The following is a 15,366-nucleotide window of genomic DNA, read 5'->3' as shown; positions in this document are numbered from 1 at the left end:
AGACTCTGCCAAGGCAGGGCTCTCCTTACCAAGGTGTACAATAAATTGAAGCTTTGTCTTCTCCTGTCTTGGCTTATTTTGCCAGTATTTTCTGGGAGCCAGCTTTCAACAACCAAGACTTTGTTCCTCTTTTTATTTTAGTCTTGCTTAGGTACTTTCAAACTTTAGTATGGGGATCCCTGGGTGGCGCAGCGGTTTAGCACCTGCCTTTGACCCAGGGCGCGATTCTGGAGACCCGGGATCGAATCCCACGCCGGGCTGCCGGTGCATGGAGCCTGCTTCTCCCTCTGCCTATGTCTCTGTCTCTCTCTCTCTCTCTCTCTCTCTCTGTGTGTGTGTGTGACTATCATAAATAAATAAAAACTTTAAAAATTATAAAAAAACAAACTTTAGTATGCATAAACGTCACCAAAGAGGACTGTATATGCAAAAGCATGCACACGCAAAATTTAAGAGACCTCCACGTGTAATTGGAATAGTGCCATATTTAGGACCTATGCCCTGATTACAGATACCAGCAACTGGTGGAGAAAAGAGGATGTGGCAGCTGGAAGTGGCTCTAGGTTTCCAAATATCAATGTGTAGATCAGACCCATTAAATCACCTGATGTAATCCCTGTTAAAAAAAAATACCTATTCCTTGGTTTCGCCTTGGATCTGTTATATTCAGAATTTCTAGGGATGGGGCCTATGGATGTTTATCACCAATTCCCTATGGGATTGTTGCACAATCAGGCTAGAGAACCACTATTTCATTTTCTAGATGAAGAAATGGAGACCCAGATAAGTGAACAGAGTTGCCCAAGATCACATAGCTATTGAGCTGATTCCCTGACAGGAGCGCCCAGGGCTGGAGATCAGATGTCGGAGATATTTTTATGTATTCAACATCCCGAAAGAGAATGATTAGTGATGCAAAACAAAATCTATTTTGGCTTCTCCACATCTCCTTAAGATGTATCAGGGTGGGAGGGGGTCATAAACTTTCCTTGCTCCTGGGTAAAATTTTAGCAGTCATCATGACTTCTCTGCTCTCTATTGGGTAAGAGGCATCGACTAAAGTGTAATTTTCCAAAAAAAGAAAAAAAGTAGAATCGTGACTTACACGAAGATAACATGAACACATTTTCCACTGGAAATCTATTGGCGGTCTTGTTAAATTTTTGTTCTCAGGAATTATTGCTTGTCCGTTTGCTGATTAGCTCAAGTGAAGGCGGATGTGTTACTTAGAGCTTTAGGAACACGTCCTAGGAAGGAAGCACGGCCCGGCCCTCTGGGGAACTGCAGTGGGTACTGGGAAGAGATTCAAGGTCCAGGCAGCTACTCCCCTATGGTTTCTCATTAGTCAGACCACCTGGCTTCTTGACCCCCACTTCCTAGCTCCCTTGGTTTGCTTCTCTGCTCATCTCCTTGCACGCAGCTAAAAATGAACCCTCCAGTAGTGGATCTCCAGGATCATCACCAAGTGCCTGACTCTGACAACAGTCTCTTGCTTCGCTCAGATTCTTGACTGAGCTTATCTGATTGGCTGCTCTCCAGTCAAACATTAGCTCCCTTTGGGTCAGGTGGTCACACAGGGTCGACAGGCTGTAGTTTGGAGGAAACACAGTTGCCAAGGGGCTGCAGTGAGGGGGAGAGACACAGTCAGGAGAGCCCAAAATTGGGGGGGGAGGGAGCAAACCCAATAAAATGTGCCTTTTAATCATTTTCAGCAAGAGTCCTTGAAACCTGGGGCTTGTAGCACTCCTCTGTTACCCCAAATGAGTCTGGTTGCTATTCTGTTGCTTTCATTTAGGCAGGATAAATTTGGGGTGCGGGGCTGTTTCACAGGAGCCCACGGTCGTACCTTCCCATTCATATTTCCACCAACATTTGTGTGATCCTCCTTTGTACACGCCATTGAGATTCTACAAACGGGTATTTTGTAAGAATAAGAAGCCTCAGCCCTGATGTCACGACCTTCAAACCTCTCCCTCCGGGATGGGGGTGAAGAGGTTGCCCGCAGGAACATGGATGTGCCGAAACACATTTCGGTTCACTCGCTTTCGTGGACACGAGACACGGCCTGATAACTGTACAGGTAGAAATGCAGGGGAGGAGCGAGGGTGTCACCCAATAGCCAGGCGAAGGCACTGGGAGACGGAGTAGCAGCAGGGGCTTCGGTTCGGCAGTCACTGAACCCTGATTTGTACCAGGATCTGTGTTAGGTGCAGAGCCCACGGAAAATGTGGCCTCCAGGCTCCAGGGCTCCTGGGCTGGAGGGGGTCCCCTCCCCCACTGCTTCACTCACACACACAGGCCTTGAGCCCTGGGGTGCCCTCCCCGCTACACACACACACACACACATGCCCACGCACACCAGGCCTCAGGCCCTGCAAGGGGCAGGTCTGGGGTGCCCTCCCTGCTACACACACATACACACCACACACACACACACACACACACACACGCACACCAGGTCTCAGGCCCTGTAAGAGGCAGGTCTGGAGTGGCCTCCCTGCTACACACACACACACACCACACACGCACACGCACACCAGGCCTCAGGCCCTGCAAGGGGCAGGTCTGGGGTGCCCTCCCTGCTACACACACATACACACCACACACACACACACACACACGCACACCAGGTCTCAGGCCCTGCAAGAGGCAGGTCTGGAGTGGCCTCCCCGCTACACACACACACACACACCACACACGCACACCAGGCCTCAGGTCCTGCAAGGGGCAGGTCTGGGGGGCCCTCCCCGCTACACACACGCACATGCACACGCACACCAGGCCTCAGGTCCTGCAAGGGGCAGGTCTGGGGTGCCCTCCCTGCTACACACACGCACATGCACACGCACACCAGGCCTCAGGCCCTGCAAGGGGCAGGTCTGGGGTGCCCTCCCCGCTACACACATGCACGTGCACACCAGGCCTCAGGTCCTGCAAGGGGCAGGTCTGGGGGGCCCTCCCTGCTACACACACGCACATGCACATGCACACCAGGCCTCAGGTCCTGCAAGGGGCAGGTCTGGGGTGCCCTCCCCGCTACACACACGCACATGCACATGCACACCAGGCCTCAGGTCCTGCAAGGGGCAGGTCTGGGGTGCCCTCCCCGCTACACACACGCACATGCACACGCACACCAGGCCTCAGGCCCTGCAAGGGGCAGGTCTGGGGTGCCCTCCCCGCTACACACACGCACATGCACATGCACACGCACACCAGGCCTCAGGTCCTGCAAGGGGCAGGTCTGGGGTGCCCTCCCCGCTACACACATGCACGTGCACACCAGGCCTCAGGTCCTGCAAGGGGCAGGTCTGGGGTGCCCTCCCCGCTACACACACGCACATGCACACGCACACCAGGCCTCAGGCCCTGCAAGGGGCAGGTCTGGGGTGCCCTCCCCGCTACACACACGCACATGCACATGCACACGCACACCAGGCCTCAGGTCCTGCAAGGGGCAGGTCTGGGGTGCCCTCCCCGCTACACACATGCACGTGCACACCAGGCCTCAGGTCCTGCAAGGGGCAGGTCTGGGGGGCCCTCCCTGCTACACACACGCACATGCACACGCACACCAGGCCTCAGGTCCTGCAAGGGGCAGGTCTGGGGGCCCTCCCCGCTACACACACGCACATGCACACGCACACCAGGCCTCAGGTCCTGCAAGGGGCAGGTCTGGGGTGCCCTCCCCTACACACACGCACATGCACACACACACACACACACACGCACGCACACACACGCACACCAGGCCTCAGGCCCTGCAGGGGCCCGGCTGGGTGCCCTCCCCGCGGGCGCAGGCCCCAGGGGCGAGGGCCGAGGGCCGAGCGCGCAGCCCCTCTCAGGGCAGGGCGGAGGCGGCGCGAGGGAGGGAGCGAGGGCAGGGAAAGGCGAGCGCGAGCCGCCGCGGATGCCTGGGATAATTCCGCTTCCGTTCGGGAAGCCGCAGCCCGGGCCCCGCCGCGCCCGCCCAGCGCCCGCTCCGCGTCCCGGCCCGCGCCGCCATGGCCACGTCCCCGCAGAAGTCGCCCTCGGCCCCCAAGTCCCCCACCCCCAAGTCGCCCCCGTCCCGGAAGAAAGATGACTCCTTCTTGGGGAAGCTCGGAGGGACGCTGGCCCGGAGGAAGAAGGCCAAGGAGGGTGAGCGCGGCCGCGGCCGGGGCGCGGGGGCGGGGGGGGGCGGGGGGGGCGGGGGCCCGGGGCGCGCGGCCTGGGTCGGGGGCGGGGGGCCGGGGCCGGGGTGGGGGCCGGGCGCGCCCCGAGGGTCGCCGCCGCCGCCTTCCCGCTCGGGCTGGGGGGGCCCGCGGGGTCGGGGTCGGGGGCGGGAGGGGGCGGGAGGGGGCGGCCGCGGCCCCCAGGCGGAGGCGCCCCCCACCCCCACCCCCACCCCGGGGCCCGCGGCGGGCGCTCCCCAGGCCCCTGCGAAACTCTCCGGGGCGCCGCACTGTGGCTCGTGGCCGGCGCAGGCCTCGGAGTGAGGGCGGCTCGCGTGGGGCGCCCCGGGAGCCGCAGAAGCGGAGGTGGCCTCTGGCTCTCGCCCCCCCCCCCCCGGGGTGCAGTAGGGACGTGCGCCGAATGAATGAGCGGCTCCCCCAAGCGCTCGGGCCTCTGGTAGGGGCTCCCCTGCACCCCAGGGGAAGAGCTGGATTAGGGGCATCATCCAAGCAGCATCGCGGTGGGACCCTTCTGTGCACTCAGGAGCTGAGGGCTCTTGTAAAAAAAATAAAAAAAAGCATCCTCTTTTCCCCACCAACCAGGGTGGAATGAAGCGACCCCCCCCCCCCATGTGCACGTAAGATATTTTGTCTCATTGGCAGATGTCACATCCCGGTGTTTGCTTTGAAAACCGAAGTGACGGTTCAGAAGAAGCTCTAGCCATAGATGCGTAGATAGAATTTTTCCTAGACTGCTTTGGTGGTTTGGGAATAACCGTTTTTGAAGGCTGGGGTGGCCGGGATGTGAAGCAAGTTCCCTGTTCCTGAGTTATCCTAGAGCATCAAAGAGGACTTCTGTGCTGAGAAGTTGTCCGGCTTCATACAAAGAGCTAAACGTCTATTTTCTGTGTTGGAGGGAGAAGCAGCAGAACCATCCCTCGAAATGTTTTTCCTGATTTGGCTATCTTGGTAAACCGCTGCCTGCGAAGCATACAACTGGGAGCAAATCGTGAAGTCCTGGCTTAGAAAGGCCCCTTTTGCCCTCCTTTTGCCTACTGTGTTCCTCCTGTGGGCTCTCCAGCTAAGAAAAAACAACTCAGAATCTCTGAAGCTCCGTGACCTACCGCGTGTGCTCAGCCCACCTTTGCGACTCTTTAGAAAAGTTTATTGTAAAATTGCAGAGTTTGTGGGGCCAGGAGAATGAGACCGATGGTGGCCTTTCACGTTTTCCCGAGTGGATTAGCCTGTTTCCCGAAGTCTTCCCTTCACCAGTACAAGCATCTTCTGTTCCAGGAGGTGGTCCTCATAGGCATGATTTTATGGCCTGCTGGCTTCCTATCCCCTCCGTTGCATTTGGGAGCCCTGCAGGAAACAGAAGGTCAACTCAGTTGGGGTTTTGAAAATACTGTAGAGAAGGGACTATTTTCAGAGGTGAGGGCAGGGGTAGGCTAAGCCAGAAAGGATAAGGAGGAACCTAGCAACAGACATGTGGAAGCTGTTATCACTCCTAGACCTGGGGTGTAGGGACAGAGGAGCCCACCAGAACCAACAGAGAGCTGGAGCTATGGAAGGGGGGCTGCCTGGCAGGAAGTGTAGCTGTAGAGGGACGCAGCGACTGTCAGTAATGTGCAGATGGAGCCATTGGCACAGGACATACTCTGCGTCTTCTCTCTTCTTCCCCTTGAATCCCTTGCAGGTGCTTCTGATTGGCAGGGCCCAGTGGAAAGTCACCCGGGCAAGGTATCTGGACACTGCAGTGTGTAGGGGTCAGCTCCCTCAGGGCAAGGAGCAGAGCAGAGATCATAATGGGGAGTGGGGGGGTGTGCAAATAACCAGCAGGCCCTTTCAGAGTGAGCTGCCCAGAAGCCCGCATGGTTTGCTGTGCTCTAGTCCTGCCCACCCAGCTTAGAACAGGGCTGTCCCCTCCTTTGTTCTAGCACAGACACCAGGTTCTAGTAATGCAGCCAAGACTGCTTTTCCTTATTTTGTCAGCTGTATCACACTGTTCTCTCTCGTTGAGTTGGCTACCAATTTACTCAAAAGCATTTTTGTGTTGCTCCTGAACCATCCCCTTCCCTATCTCAGATTTGCAGATTTGCGCAATTGGGGATTTAAAACCAGGTGCTAATGTTTATCTTTGCTATACTTAACTGTTAAGTCCTGATTCTGTTATTCAGCCTATTAACTAATCCAGGAGATATAAATGGTGAGTTGGCTGCTTCTGAAGAAGCCCACCACCCCCCAGCCCCAGCTGCTTGCCGCTGCAGGTGGTGGTTCTGCGAGCCCAAAGAAGGCAGCTGGGTTGGTCTGAAATGACCTGCTCTTGGTGAGTGTGTGCTGGATCTCAGTGATCAGTGCTTGACCTTTCCCAGGCCCTGCTTCAGTAACAGTAACCATCACTTCAGTAACAGTAAGGCTAGATCTTACTCTGGATCTTGTGTAAACTCACAGCTCTGTGCTTTGCAGAAACTGCTTTCTTCTACTCCCTCCCCCCCCAATGGTCTAGAACGTGATTCTTCAAGGTCACTGATGTTAGCCTATCCACATATTATCCCAGTGCTTGAGCACTGAATTTTCCTGGCTCCACAAACTGCCATTCACTCATTTGACAACTGTTGTGTCCCACGGTAGGACACAAAGATTGGAAACACATAATACATGTTAGAATATTCAGTCAATAATTTCATATAAAAATAGGTCTTCCTACAAATACCTACTACGTACATCATAGAATGACTATAACGTTTCATAAGACTACGTCAAAAGTAGTCATCACTCCTGTGTTTTCAATAAGAAGACGTAACCTTAGAGAAAATGGAGGTTAAAAGTGTGGTCTTTGGGACCAGACACCTTTGGGTTTGTTTCCTGTCCAGCCCCTTATTTATTGCTGTGACTTAGGACAGCGTCCTTATCTCTTGAAGTCTCTGTTTCTTCATCTATAAAATGGGAATAAAGTATGTAATATGCATAGCATGATATGAATAATGAATGGTAACTCTTCAAATAGCTCAATTTGACATAGTCTTTAAAATTTGAAATAGTCTTTTTGTTACAGACTGCAGAACATTTTACAGGTTCTGCAGACAGCCTGGTAGCTCATGACTGTGTGAAGCCCTGGTAACCCTGCTTTGGTCCCTTTGGAAATTAGAGATCTTTCCTTGCACGTCAGATACTCCTGTTTCCAAAATGTCATATTTCAGCATTAAAAAAAAATTATCCATTTGAGAGAGAGTGCATGCGTGCATGTGCATGAGCAGGCAGGGGGGTGCAGAGGGAGAGACCCTCCAGCAGATTCCCACTGACTGTGGAGCCCCAGGTGGGTTCAATTCCACAACGCTGAGATCGTGACCTGAGCCCAAATCTGGAGTCAGACGCTTAACCGACTGAGCCACCTGGGCACCCCATACTTCAGCACTTTAGAATATATAGTCCCATTTTCATGACTTGTCATTGAAGTAGCTTTTGTTCTTCTCTGGATCTTCTCTTTGGCAGTTCCAGCCCTCCTTCATGCTATACGCAGCCCTCTTGTGTAGGTTCTTAGACTAATCTTTCAGAGTCCTTTGCCAAAGGGCCACCTTTCATCTTTCTTTCTCCAGATCTATCCTCAAGACTTGCTCTTTTCAGGGACACCATCTATTTTTTTTTAAAGATTTTTATTTATTTATTCATGAGACAGAGAAAGAGAGAGAGGGAGAGACACAGACAGAGGGAGAAGCAGAAGCAGGCTCCATGGAGGGAGCCAGATATGGGACCCAATCCCGGGACTCCAGGATCACGCCCTGAGCCGAAGGCAGGTGCTCAACCACTGAGCCACCCAGGCGTCCCCCAGGGACATCATCTTGAATTGTATTTGCCAGCTGGAGTTGCCCTCAGCTGAGTGAGCAGGAATGATTATTCCTATCACTTATCCATTTATTATCCCTTAGAGTTCCATTTGTCCAGTGCTTGAAGTGTCCAAAAAGGGCTTTAAGAATTTTATAATAATACTTGGATTTACCACTTTGGTCCTCATTGGCCTTCCAGTGTAACTGGGGAAAAATCCCCAAACTCTGCAACATATGTCTGATTCCAGGGGTGGGGGGAGCCCCCAGCACTGCTGAGCAATCCTCTTCTCCCCAAATCATTTTTCAGAGTGTTGCCTCAAACCCTCACTACTCAAGCTCTCCCCTACACCTTGAGATAGAAAACTGAGTACCAGGTATGAACTTGTTCAATTTCCCTTTCCTTGCGCAGAGCTACACTTCCTTTCATGCTCCTGCATGCTCCTGGCCTGCTCTAGTCCCTTCCAAAGAGGTCCCTTGTCCCCTTGTTTGTGAGGCCCTCCATTTCTGGTCCCTCCCAGACCTGGCACGGCCAGATGCCCTTGGTCTCTTTCATGTTGCTCTACCCCCTAACATTCTATAAATATGCTCAAGTCTTTCCCATTTTTTTTTAAAGATTTTATTTATTTATTCACGAGAGACAGAGAGAGAGAGAGACAGAGACACAGGCAGAGGGAGAACAGGCTCCATGCACGTAGCCTAATGTGGGACTTGATCCTGGGTCTCCAGGATCACGCCCTGGGCTGAAGGCAGCGCTAAACCCCTGAGCCACCCGGGCTACCCAAGTCTTTCCCATTTGAAGAAGATCTCCTGATACTGGTTTTTTTCTTAAGCTACTCAACCTCTGGTCTTGAAAGAGTTGCCGTAACAGCTTTCCCTTGCTTATCTTCTAGTTACTTCCTGACCCACTATCCTCATTCTTTCAGCAATCATTTACTGAACTCTGAAAAGACTAGTCTAATTTAAATAAGATAGATTGGTAGGTTATGTGCGTTGTATTAGAGTAGTGATAGGTGCTTGAGAGCAAAATAAATCAGGGAAAGGGAACAGAGTGGTGAGGGTTGAGAGATGGTTGGCAATGTAAAATGGAATGGCTAGAAAAGCCTCTCCTGAGAAGGGTATTTCTGATAAGGACCTGAGGGAGGTGAGGGAGAGAGCCATAAGCGTATCTTGGAGAAGAGCACTGCAGGCAGAGGGAATGGCACATGCAAAGGCCTGAGGCAGGAGTGAACCTGATGTGTCAAGGGCCAGGAAGGAGGTTGCTGTGATTGGAGGAGAGAGTGGATACAGTTGGGAAGGTAGTGAGGTCTCGGGGATTAGACTGAGGGTAGGGGTGGGTTGTGCAGGGCGCTGGACACCATTGTATGACTAGGGCCTTTATTCAGAATGAGATGAGCAGATTTCAAGGGTTTACGTAGAGGACTAACATGACTGCACTTCTGTTCCAGCAGGATCGCTCTGGTGTGGTGCTGAGTGACTGAGGGGACAGAGGTGGAAGCAGGGAGATGAGGTCGGGGGGAGTGGGGACAGTGACCTGAGCCGAAGGCAGACTCTCAACTGCTGAGCCACCCAGGTATCCCTCAAATCCACATCTCAAATCCAGGCCTTTCACCTGTAGTCCAGACACATATGTCCACCATCTCCCGGGTGTATCACTAGCTCCTCCAGTTCCACATGCCCTCGAGGGCATTGCTACCTGGGCGCTTGCCCCAATTTCCTCTTCTTCCACCATCCCACCAGTTGTCTAAGGCCGTGGTCTTCCTCTATCCTGGCAACCTCTTCTTAAAGGGCAAATAGTAAACATTCAAGACTTTTCTGGCCCCGCTGCCTGTCCTCAATTCTGCCCTTAAGATCATTGAACATGTGTGGCTGTATTCCAGTAAAATTTGAGTCATGGACCTGGAAATTTGAATGTCATGTAATTTTCATATGTCACAAAATATTCTTGTTCTTTCCCAGTCATTTAAAAATGTGAAAACAGGGATGTCCAGGTGTGCCCGGGTGGCTCAGTGGTTTAGCTCCTGCCTTCAGCTCAGGGTGTGTTCCTGGAGTCCCAGGATTGAGTCCCACATCGGGCTTCCTCATGGAGCCTGCTTCTCCTTTTGCCTCTGTCTCTGCCTCTCACTCTGTCTCTGTGTCTCTCATGAATAAATAAAATCTTTTAAAAAATTCCCGAACGTTTAAAATAAATAAATAAAAATAAAATAAAAAATGTGAAAACCATTCTTAGCAGGGGGCTGACCAGAAGTAGATGGCAGACTGGCACAGCCCATGGGTGGCGGTTTGCCCACCCCTGCCCTATTCAGTCCCCATGTGCAGCCCACTCTCCAGGAGGCCTGTGGATTTTGCCTTCTGTCCCCGCCTCAGCTCAGGCCCCAGAACTGCTCTTTGTCATCTTCGAGATTCTTTCATTTGTTTTCTAATTTTACCATTTTTATTTTCCACCTGAAATGTTGCAATATCCATCCCACTAGTCTCCCTGTCTCTGGTCCTTTTTTGTTCAATTCACCCTTCATGCTTTTGCCAATATACCATTTTTTTGTTTGTTTTTTTTGTTTGTTTGTTTGTTTTAAACACAAAGATAATGCCCTCTCGGGGCAAACTTCTTAAGCATGGTATTTAAGACCTTCTCAGTTGCTCCCCTTATGGTCTTGCCTCTGTTTCCCTTTCAAAAAGCCTCCATTTTAGCCACACCAAACCACTGTGTTACCCAAATGCATCATGTTCTTTCATGTGTTTTAACCTGTATATGTGCTGTTTCATATTTCTGGAATGGAATGGCCTTCTCCCTTTCCCTATACAACAAACTCCTATACAACAAACTCCTACTCAATCATTAAAACCCAGTTCGGATATCCCCTTCTGCTGGATGCCTTCCTTAGCTCCCCCAGGGAGTGAGGTGCTTCCTTCTCTGTGATCCCCTGCCACCTTGCCCGTGGTTCTGTTGTAGCACTGGCCACCGTGACCATCGGGCGTGCACATCACACACCATGGTGAGAGCCCCCTTCCTGTGGCCCTCCTGCCCAGCGTAATATTTAGCGCATAATGATACCGGAGTTTCCATGCAATGAATTTCCCCATATTTACCTTGGTGAAAATAATCCCCTGCTAACTGGTTGTGTAATCTTGGGCCTTTTCCTCTTTGCCCATTTCTCACATCAGCGGATTAGGCTACATAACCTCTGAGAGCCCTTGCAGCTCTGGTATTCTCTGATTTCTGAGCTCTCATTTCACCAGGCTTCTCTCAAATTCAGTTTTATTGTCTGTGTAGGGTGGTCTGGGAATGACATCATCACAAAGACCTCTTTCTTTCCTCCACTAATGAAGGCACCTCTGTGTCGGGAGGAGGAGATGGGAGCCAGGATAAGTGGGCCCTGGCCCAAGGACACCTCCATATTAGGAGTCGTTGTCTCATGGAATATCTCTATTTGGTTAACAAGCACTGTTCATAATTATGTTTTAGCCATTACTACAGAAGAGATGAAATCCTCATGTAAACATGTGTAAGCATCTAAAATCCATTGACCATTTACTGTCATGGAAAAAAGAATGCGTTTGGGGAAAGCTCTATAACAATTTTAGTAATTAAAAAAAACTTTTAAAAATAAAATACTTTAAAAGGGGGTATAAACCTGTTAAGTTTTCAGCGTGCTCTGCAGCCTGAAATCGGACGAACTTCTTCAAAGTAGAAGGTGAAGGTGTTGTCTGATTCCTAGAGCCCCCGGGACAAGGAGGCCTCATCTGGCTTAGGTCCCCTCATCCCTTCTATTCTTTTCCCCGTGGTCTCTGGGAGGGCAGGAGCTGTGTCTGGCCTGCTCACATTGGCACCGACGTGCCTCCCAGGCACCAGGTTCTAAACGGATACCCTGCAAAATGGTGAACTAACTGCCTGAATCAGCAGTGGGCATCTGATTCCTCCTGAGGGTGTCCCCAGGTTCCTTCCAGCTCTCTCTAACCTTGGATGACCATTCTGGTCCCCTGACTCCATCCAGGCCTCAACTTCTGGCTGCGTGTGCACGTGTGTGCATGTGTGTGATGAACCTGCCTCCTCCTGCCTGGAATCTTTTTACCCTTTGTGGAAGGACGTTATCACTTGGCCCTGCTCTTCAATGCTAAGCACGTGCAGGCCCTGGAGACCAGAAGTTTGGGTCCTAGTACCTATGGACAGTGATGGTGCAGTGGAGGCAGGGAGCCTGCCGGTCAAGGGTGTAGACCGGTCTGAGTGTAGAGGCTGGTATTCTCTGTTTTCATCCCAAAAAGCTTGCTCTGTGGAGATGGTGCTGCACATTTTTGTGACAGTGCTTGAATGATGCAGGACTGAGGTGAAACAGCCTCTGGGCAGAGTCTGGGGGAGACCACAGAAAGGTCTAGATCAAAATTCTGCAAGAGGTTCAGAATTCCTGTAATTCCCCAAAGCTTGCTGGTTCTCCTCTCCAACCTGCCTGTCCTTTCCTGAGCTTCTCAGCTTCCATCCCTCACTAGGTGCCAGGGAAATCCGAAAACCAGCCAGAGCAGGGCTCCCATCATTACTCCGTAGCAAAGGCGCTCCATCCCTGCAATGCTCCCCACTCGGACCCACCAAGGAAAAGGACCTACTCGAAGGAGAGGCTGGCCCGATGCACCGTCTGTGAATTGTAGCTGCTTCACCTTTGCTCTGGCCTGGGACCTGCATTTGCACGGAGTTCTGATCGCTGGAGGACTTGCCCCAAATCTGGTTCCACTAGCATTTACTGAGTGATAATTCTGTTTGCTGTGAACACACCAGCCTGCCAAAGCCTTAGAAAAACCCCCTCTGTGGCTGGAGTCCTTCCGTTCCCTTCAAACCAGCCTGAGGGAGAAGTTAGGCCATGGGCGGGAGAAGCGGTGAACTTAATCAGTTGAAACAGAAGTAGTCTTTACTACTGTGTACTCTCTTGGGGGAAAGAAAAATGAACTGAAATGCTTAACATCAATTTTTTTTTAAAGTGTGTGGTTTTTTTTTTTTCCCATTGTAAAACTAACCAATGCTTCTGGGATTCATGGGAATAGAAAACAGCCATGCAAGTTCCACCTCCCAGAGACAATCACTATTAGAATTTTTATTTATTTCTATCTAGTCTTTTTCTTCATTATGCCTTTTTTCTTTTTTTTAAATAATTTGTAAGTATGCCGTGTATATTATATAGATCAAAATTCTGTTATTTTTCATTTTATGAATATATTTTGTGTTGCAAATCTTAGTAAACCTACTTTTTATAGGTTCATAGTATTCATTGAATGTCCTCTTGCTTGTGTAACCAGTTCTTTCAGTCTTTTTTTCCTAGAAATAAGGTTGCCTAAAAAAACTTTTTAAAAAAATTAATAATATTCATTGACTAGAGCCCCATAAATACAGTTATAGGGTCAAAGGGTGACAGTTGTCTTGCTTAATTAATACTGATAGTTTATCTTTGATAGTCAGAGAGAGAACCCTGCTTTTGGGTCTGGTAGTCTTCCCAGTAGGCTGAAAGTAAAATCAGCATTGTTAGATGGAAGGTTTCTGTTTGCTGAGGATAATGGGTGAGGGGAGTGCAGATTTCCCTCCTGGCTGGCCAGTAACATGTTCACAGTAAGCTCTAGTACAGGCAGGTCTTTATTCCAGAACATTCTCTAGAGGCCATCCTTTCATCCATGTGTGGCCCGGTGTATCATCCCAAGTACCCACTCTTCTAACAGGGCCCAAGGTGCCTTGGGAAGGGTCGTCCTTGAAGTTCTCCTGGGAGTCACAGCCACTCCCTGCCCCGCTGAGTTCTCACCACTTCATGTGAGACCCAGTGAAGGTTTGGTCAAGGAGTCCCTCCTTATCTTAATCCCTTCCTCCCTACTTCCCAATTTCTGAATTCTTGGACTTGCCGCACACTCGGTAACCACAACTGGAGAGTCACGGCAAGACTGTGAGCTAAGGGCTACAGTGGACAAATTAAAGTTGCTGGGGTTGAGGACTCCTCAGGAGACCTGGTGCTTGCAAGCTGGGTCTTGAAGCCAGAGGAAGAAACCCCTCCCTGCCCCAGGCTGACAAGAGAAGGGATAGGACTCGGGAGCCTTCTGAATTTCAGATGAATTTTGACAAGAGTGGGTTGGGCTGATGCCTCCAGGGCTCAGTTTCCTCAACCTGCATTAGGAGTCAGCAGTCAGGTGTCTCATTTCATCTGCTAAGAGTGGATCTGAGCCAGTTGGAGCATGTAATGATCACACCCAGTACCCCAGGGAGCATTTCTGGGGAGTCGCTTGTGGAGGCAGCCTCCCTCCCTGGGAGTGGTGTGTCAGGGCATTTATTTCATCTTTGAATCATACTCTATTCCCTTCACTCATTCCCTTATCTCTTTTAAAATCCAGTGGCCCCTCCCCTCTTCTGTGAAAAACCCCATCTGACACCGAGGAGCCATGAATGATGCTCTTTGTGAAAACACAGCCAGTCTCCTGGGGATGATGATGATGTGGGACTACAAAAAAGTGAGGCTACTGGCCTATTTCTGCTCCCTCCATGACACAAACCCAGGTCGCAGGGCTCCTCCAAACACCAAGGCGCTCTGTGGAGCAGGCTCTGCACTTTCTTCTTCCCAGTATATATTTGTCAGTAGAACCACTGATCTGCCAATTGCAGTATTACATTGAGTTTTCAACTCAACATGATTTCATTTTTTTTTAATTTTATTTATTTATGGGGGGAGAGAGAGAGAGAGAGAGAGAGAGAGAGAGAGAGAGAGAGAGAGAGAGAGAGAGAAGAGAGAAGCAGGCTCCATGCAGGGAGCCTGAGGCGGAACTTGATCCTGAGACTGGGCCAGAATCATGCCCTGGGCCAAAGGCAGGCACTAAACCACTGAGCCACCCAGGGATCCCCAGCTCAATGATTCTAAAGTGGTTTTTGTTTTTGCCAACATGGCTTTGGCCATAGGGCATGCTGGGAGTCCTTGTGGAGAGGCAGAATGAGAGAGGGGTTAGGAGGAGGGTCTGAGGCCCCAAACTCCCAAGTTTTGGGGATTCCAGGTGTATTGGGGCAGGCGTTGAAGTGTCAGGGTGCAGAGCTTCTTGGCTTCTCTTGGGTGCCTGGGTTCTGAATCCAGAAGGCTTTCCCAAGTCCAGGGTGGGGTCCCCGGTTCAGGGGCCTGGGAGCAGACACTGGCAGAAACTTATTAGCAGGCAAGTCAGGACCCTGGCTGAGTAGATGAGGGGCAGGTGTAGGCCACAGCCTCAGCGTGGACGCATGACTCACTAGCCCCAAAAGTGAGGGCCTGCCAGTGCCTACCCACAAAGCCTGGGTCCTGCCTCGCTCATCCCACCCCCCGTCGTAGGCTTCAGGCTTGGAAATAAGCTTTCCTCTCAGTGGAGAGGGTTTTTTTCTATTTGCTGTAAGCCTGAGCTATCCCTGACTC

At 51.1% G+C, this 15,366-nt stretch overlaps 1 protein-coding gene across 1 annotated transcript in view; it reads left to right on the top strand.

The window, feature by feature from the left end:
- Positions 1-3,774: 3,774 nt before the first annotated feature.
- The window catches only part of PARVA (parvin alpha), a 166,501-nt gene continuing 154,909 nt past the window's right edge, over positions 3,775-15,366 (top strand). The window contains exon 1 of the mRNA XM_055317680.1: positions 3,775-4,140. Within this exon, the coding sequence (XP_055173655.1) occupies positions 4,005-4,140 (136 nt within the window). The 5' untranslated portion in view covers positions 3,775-4,004. The remainder of the gene's footprint in view (positions 4,141-15,366) is intronic.

Source organism: Nyctereutes procyonoides, unplaced genomic scaffold (genome assembly GCF_905146905.1).
Source record: "Nyctereutes procyonoides isolate TBG_1078 unplaced genomic scaffold, NYPRO_anot_genome, whole genome shotgun sequence".
NCBI lineage: Eukaryota > Metazoa > Chordata > Mammalia > Carnivora > Canidae > Nyctereutes > Nyctereutes procyonoides.
Note: the sequence above shows the minus strand (reverse complement) of the source record. Positions and strands in the feature narration are given on the sequence as shown.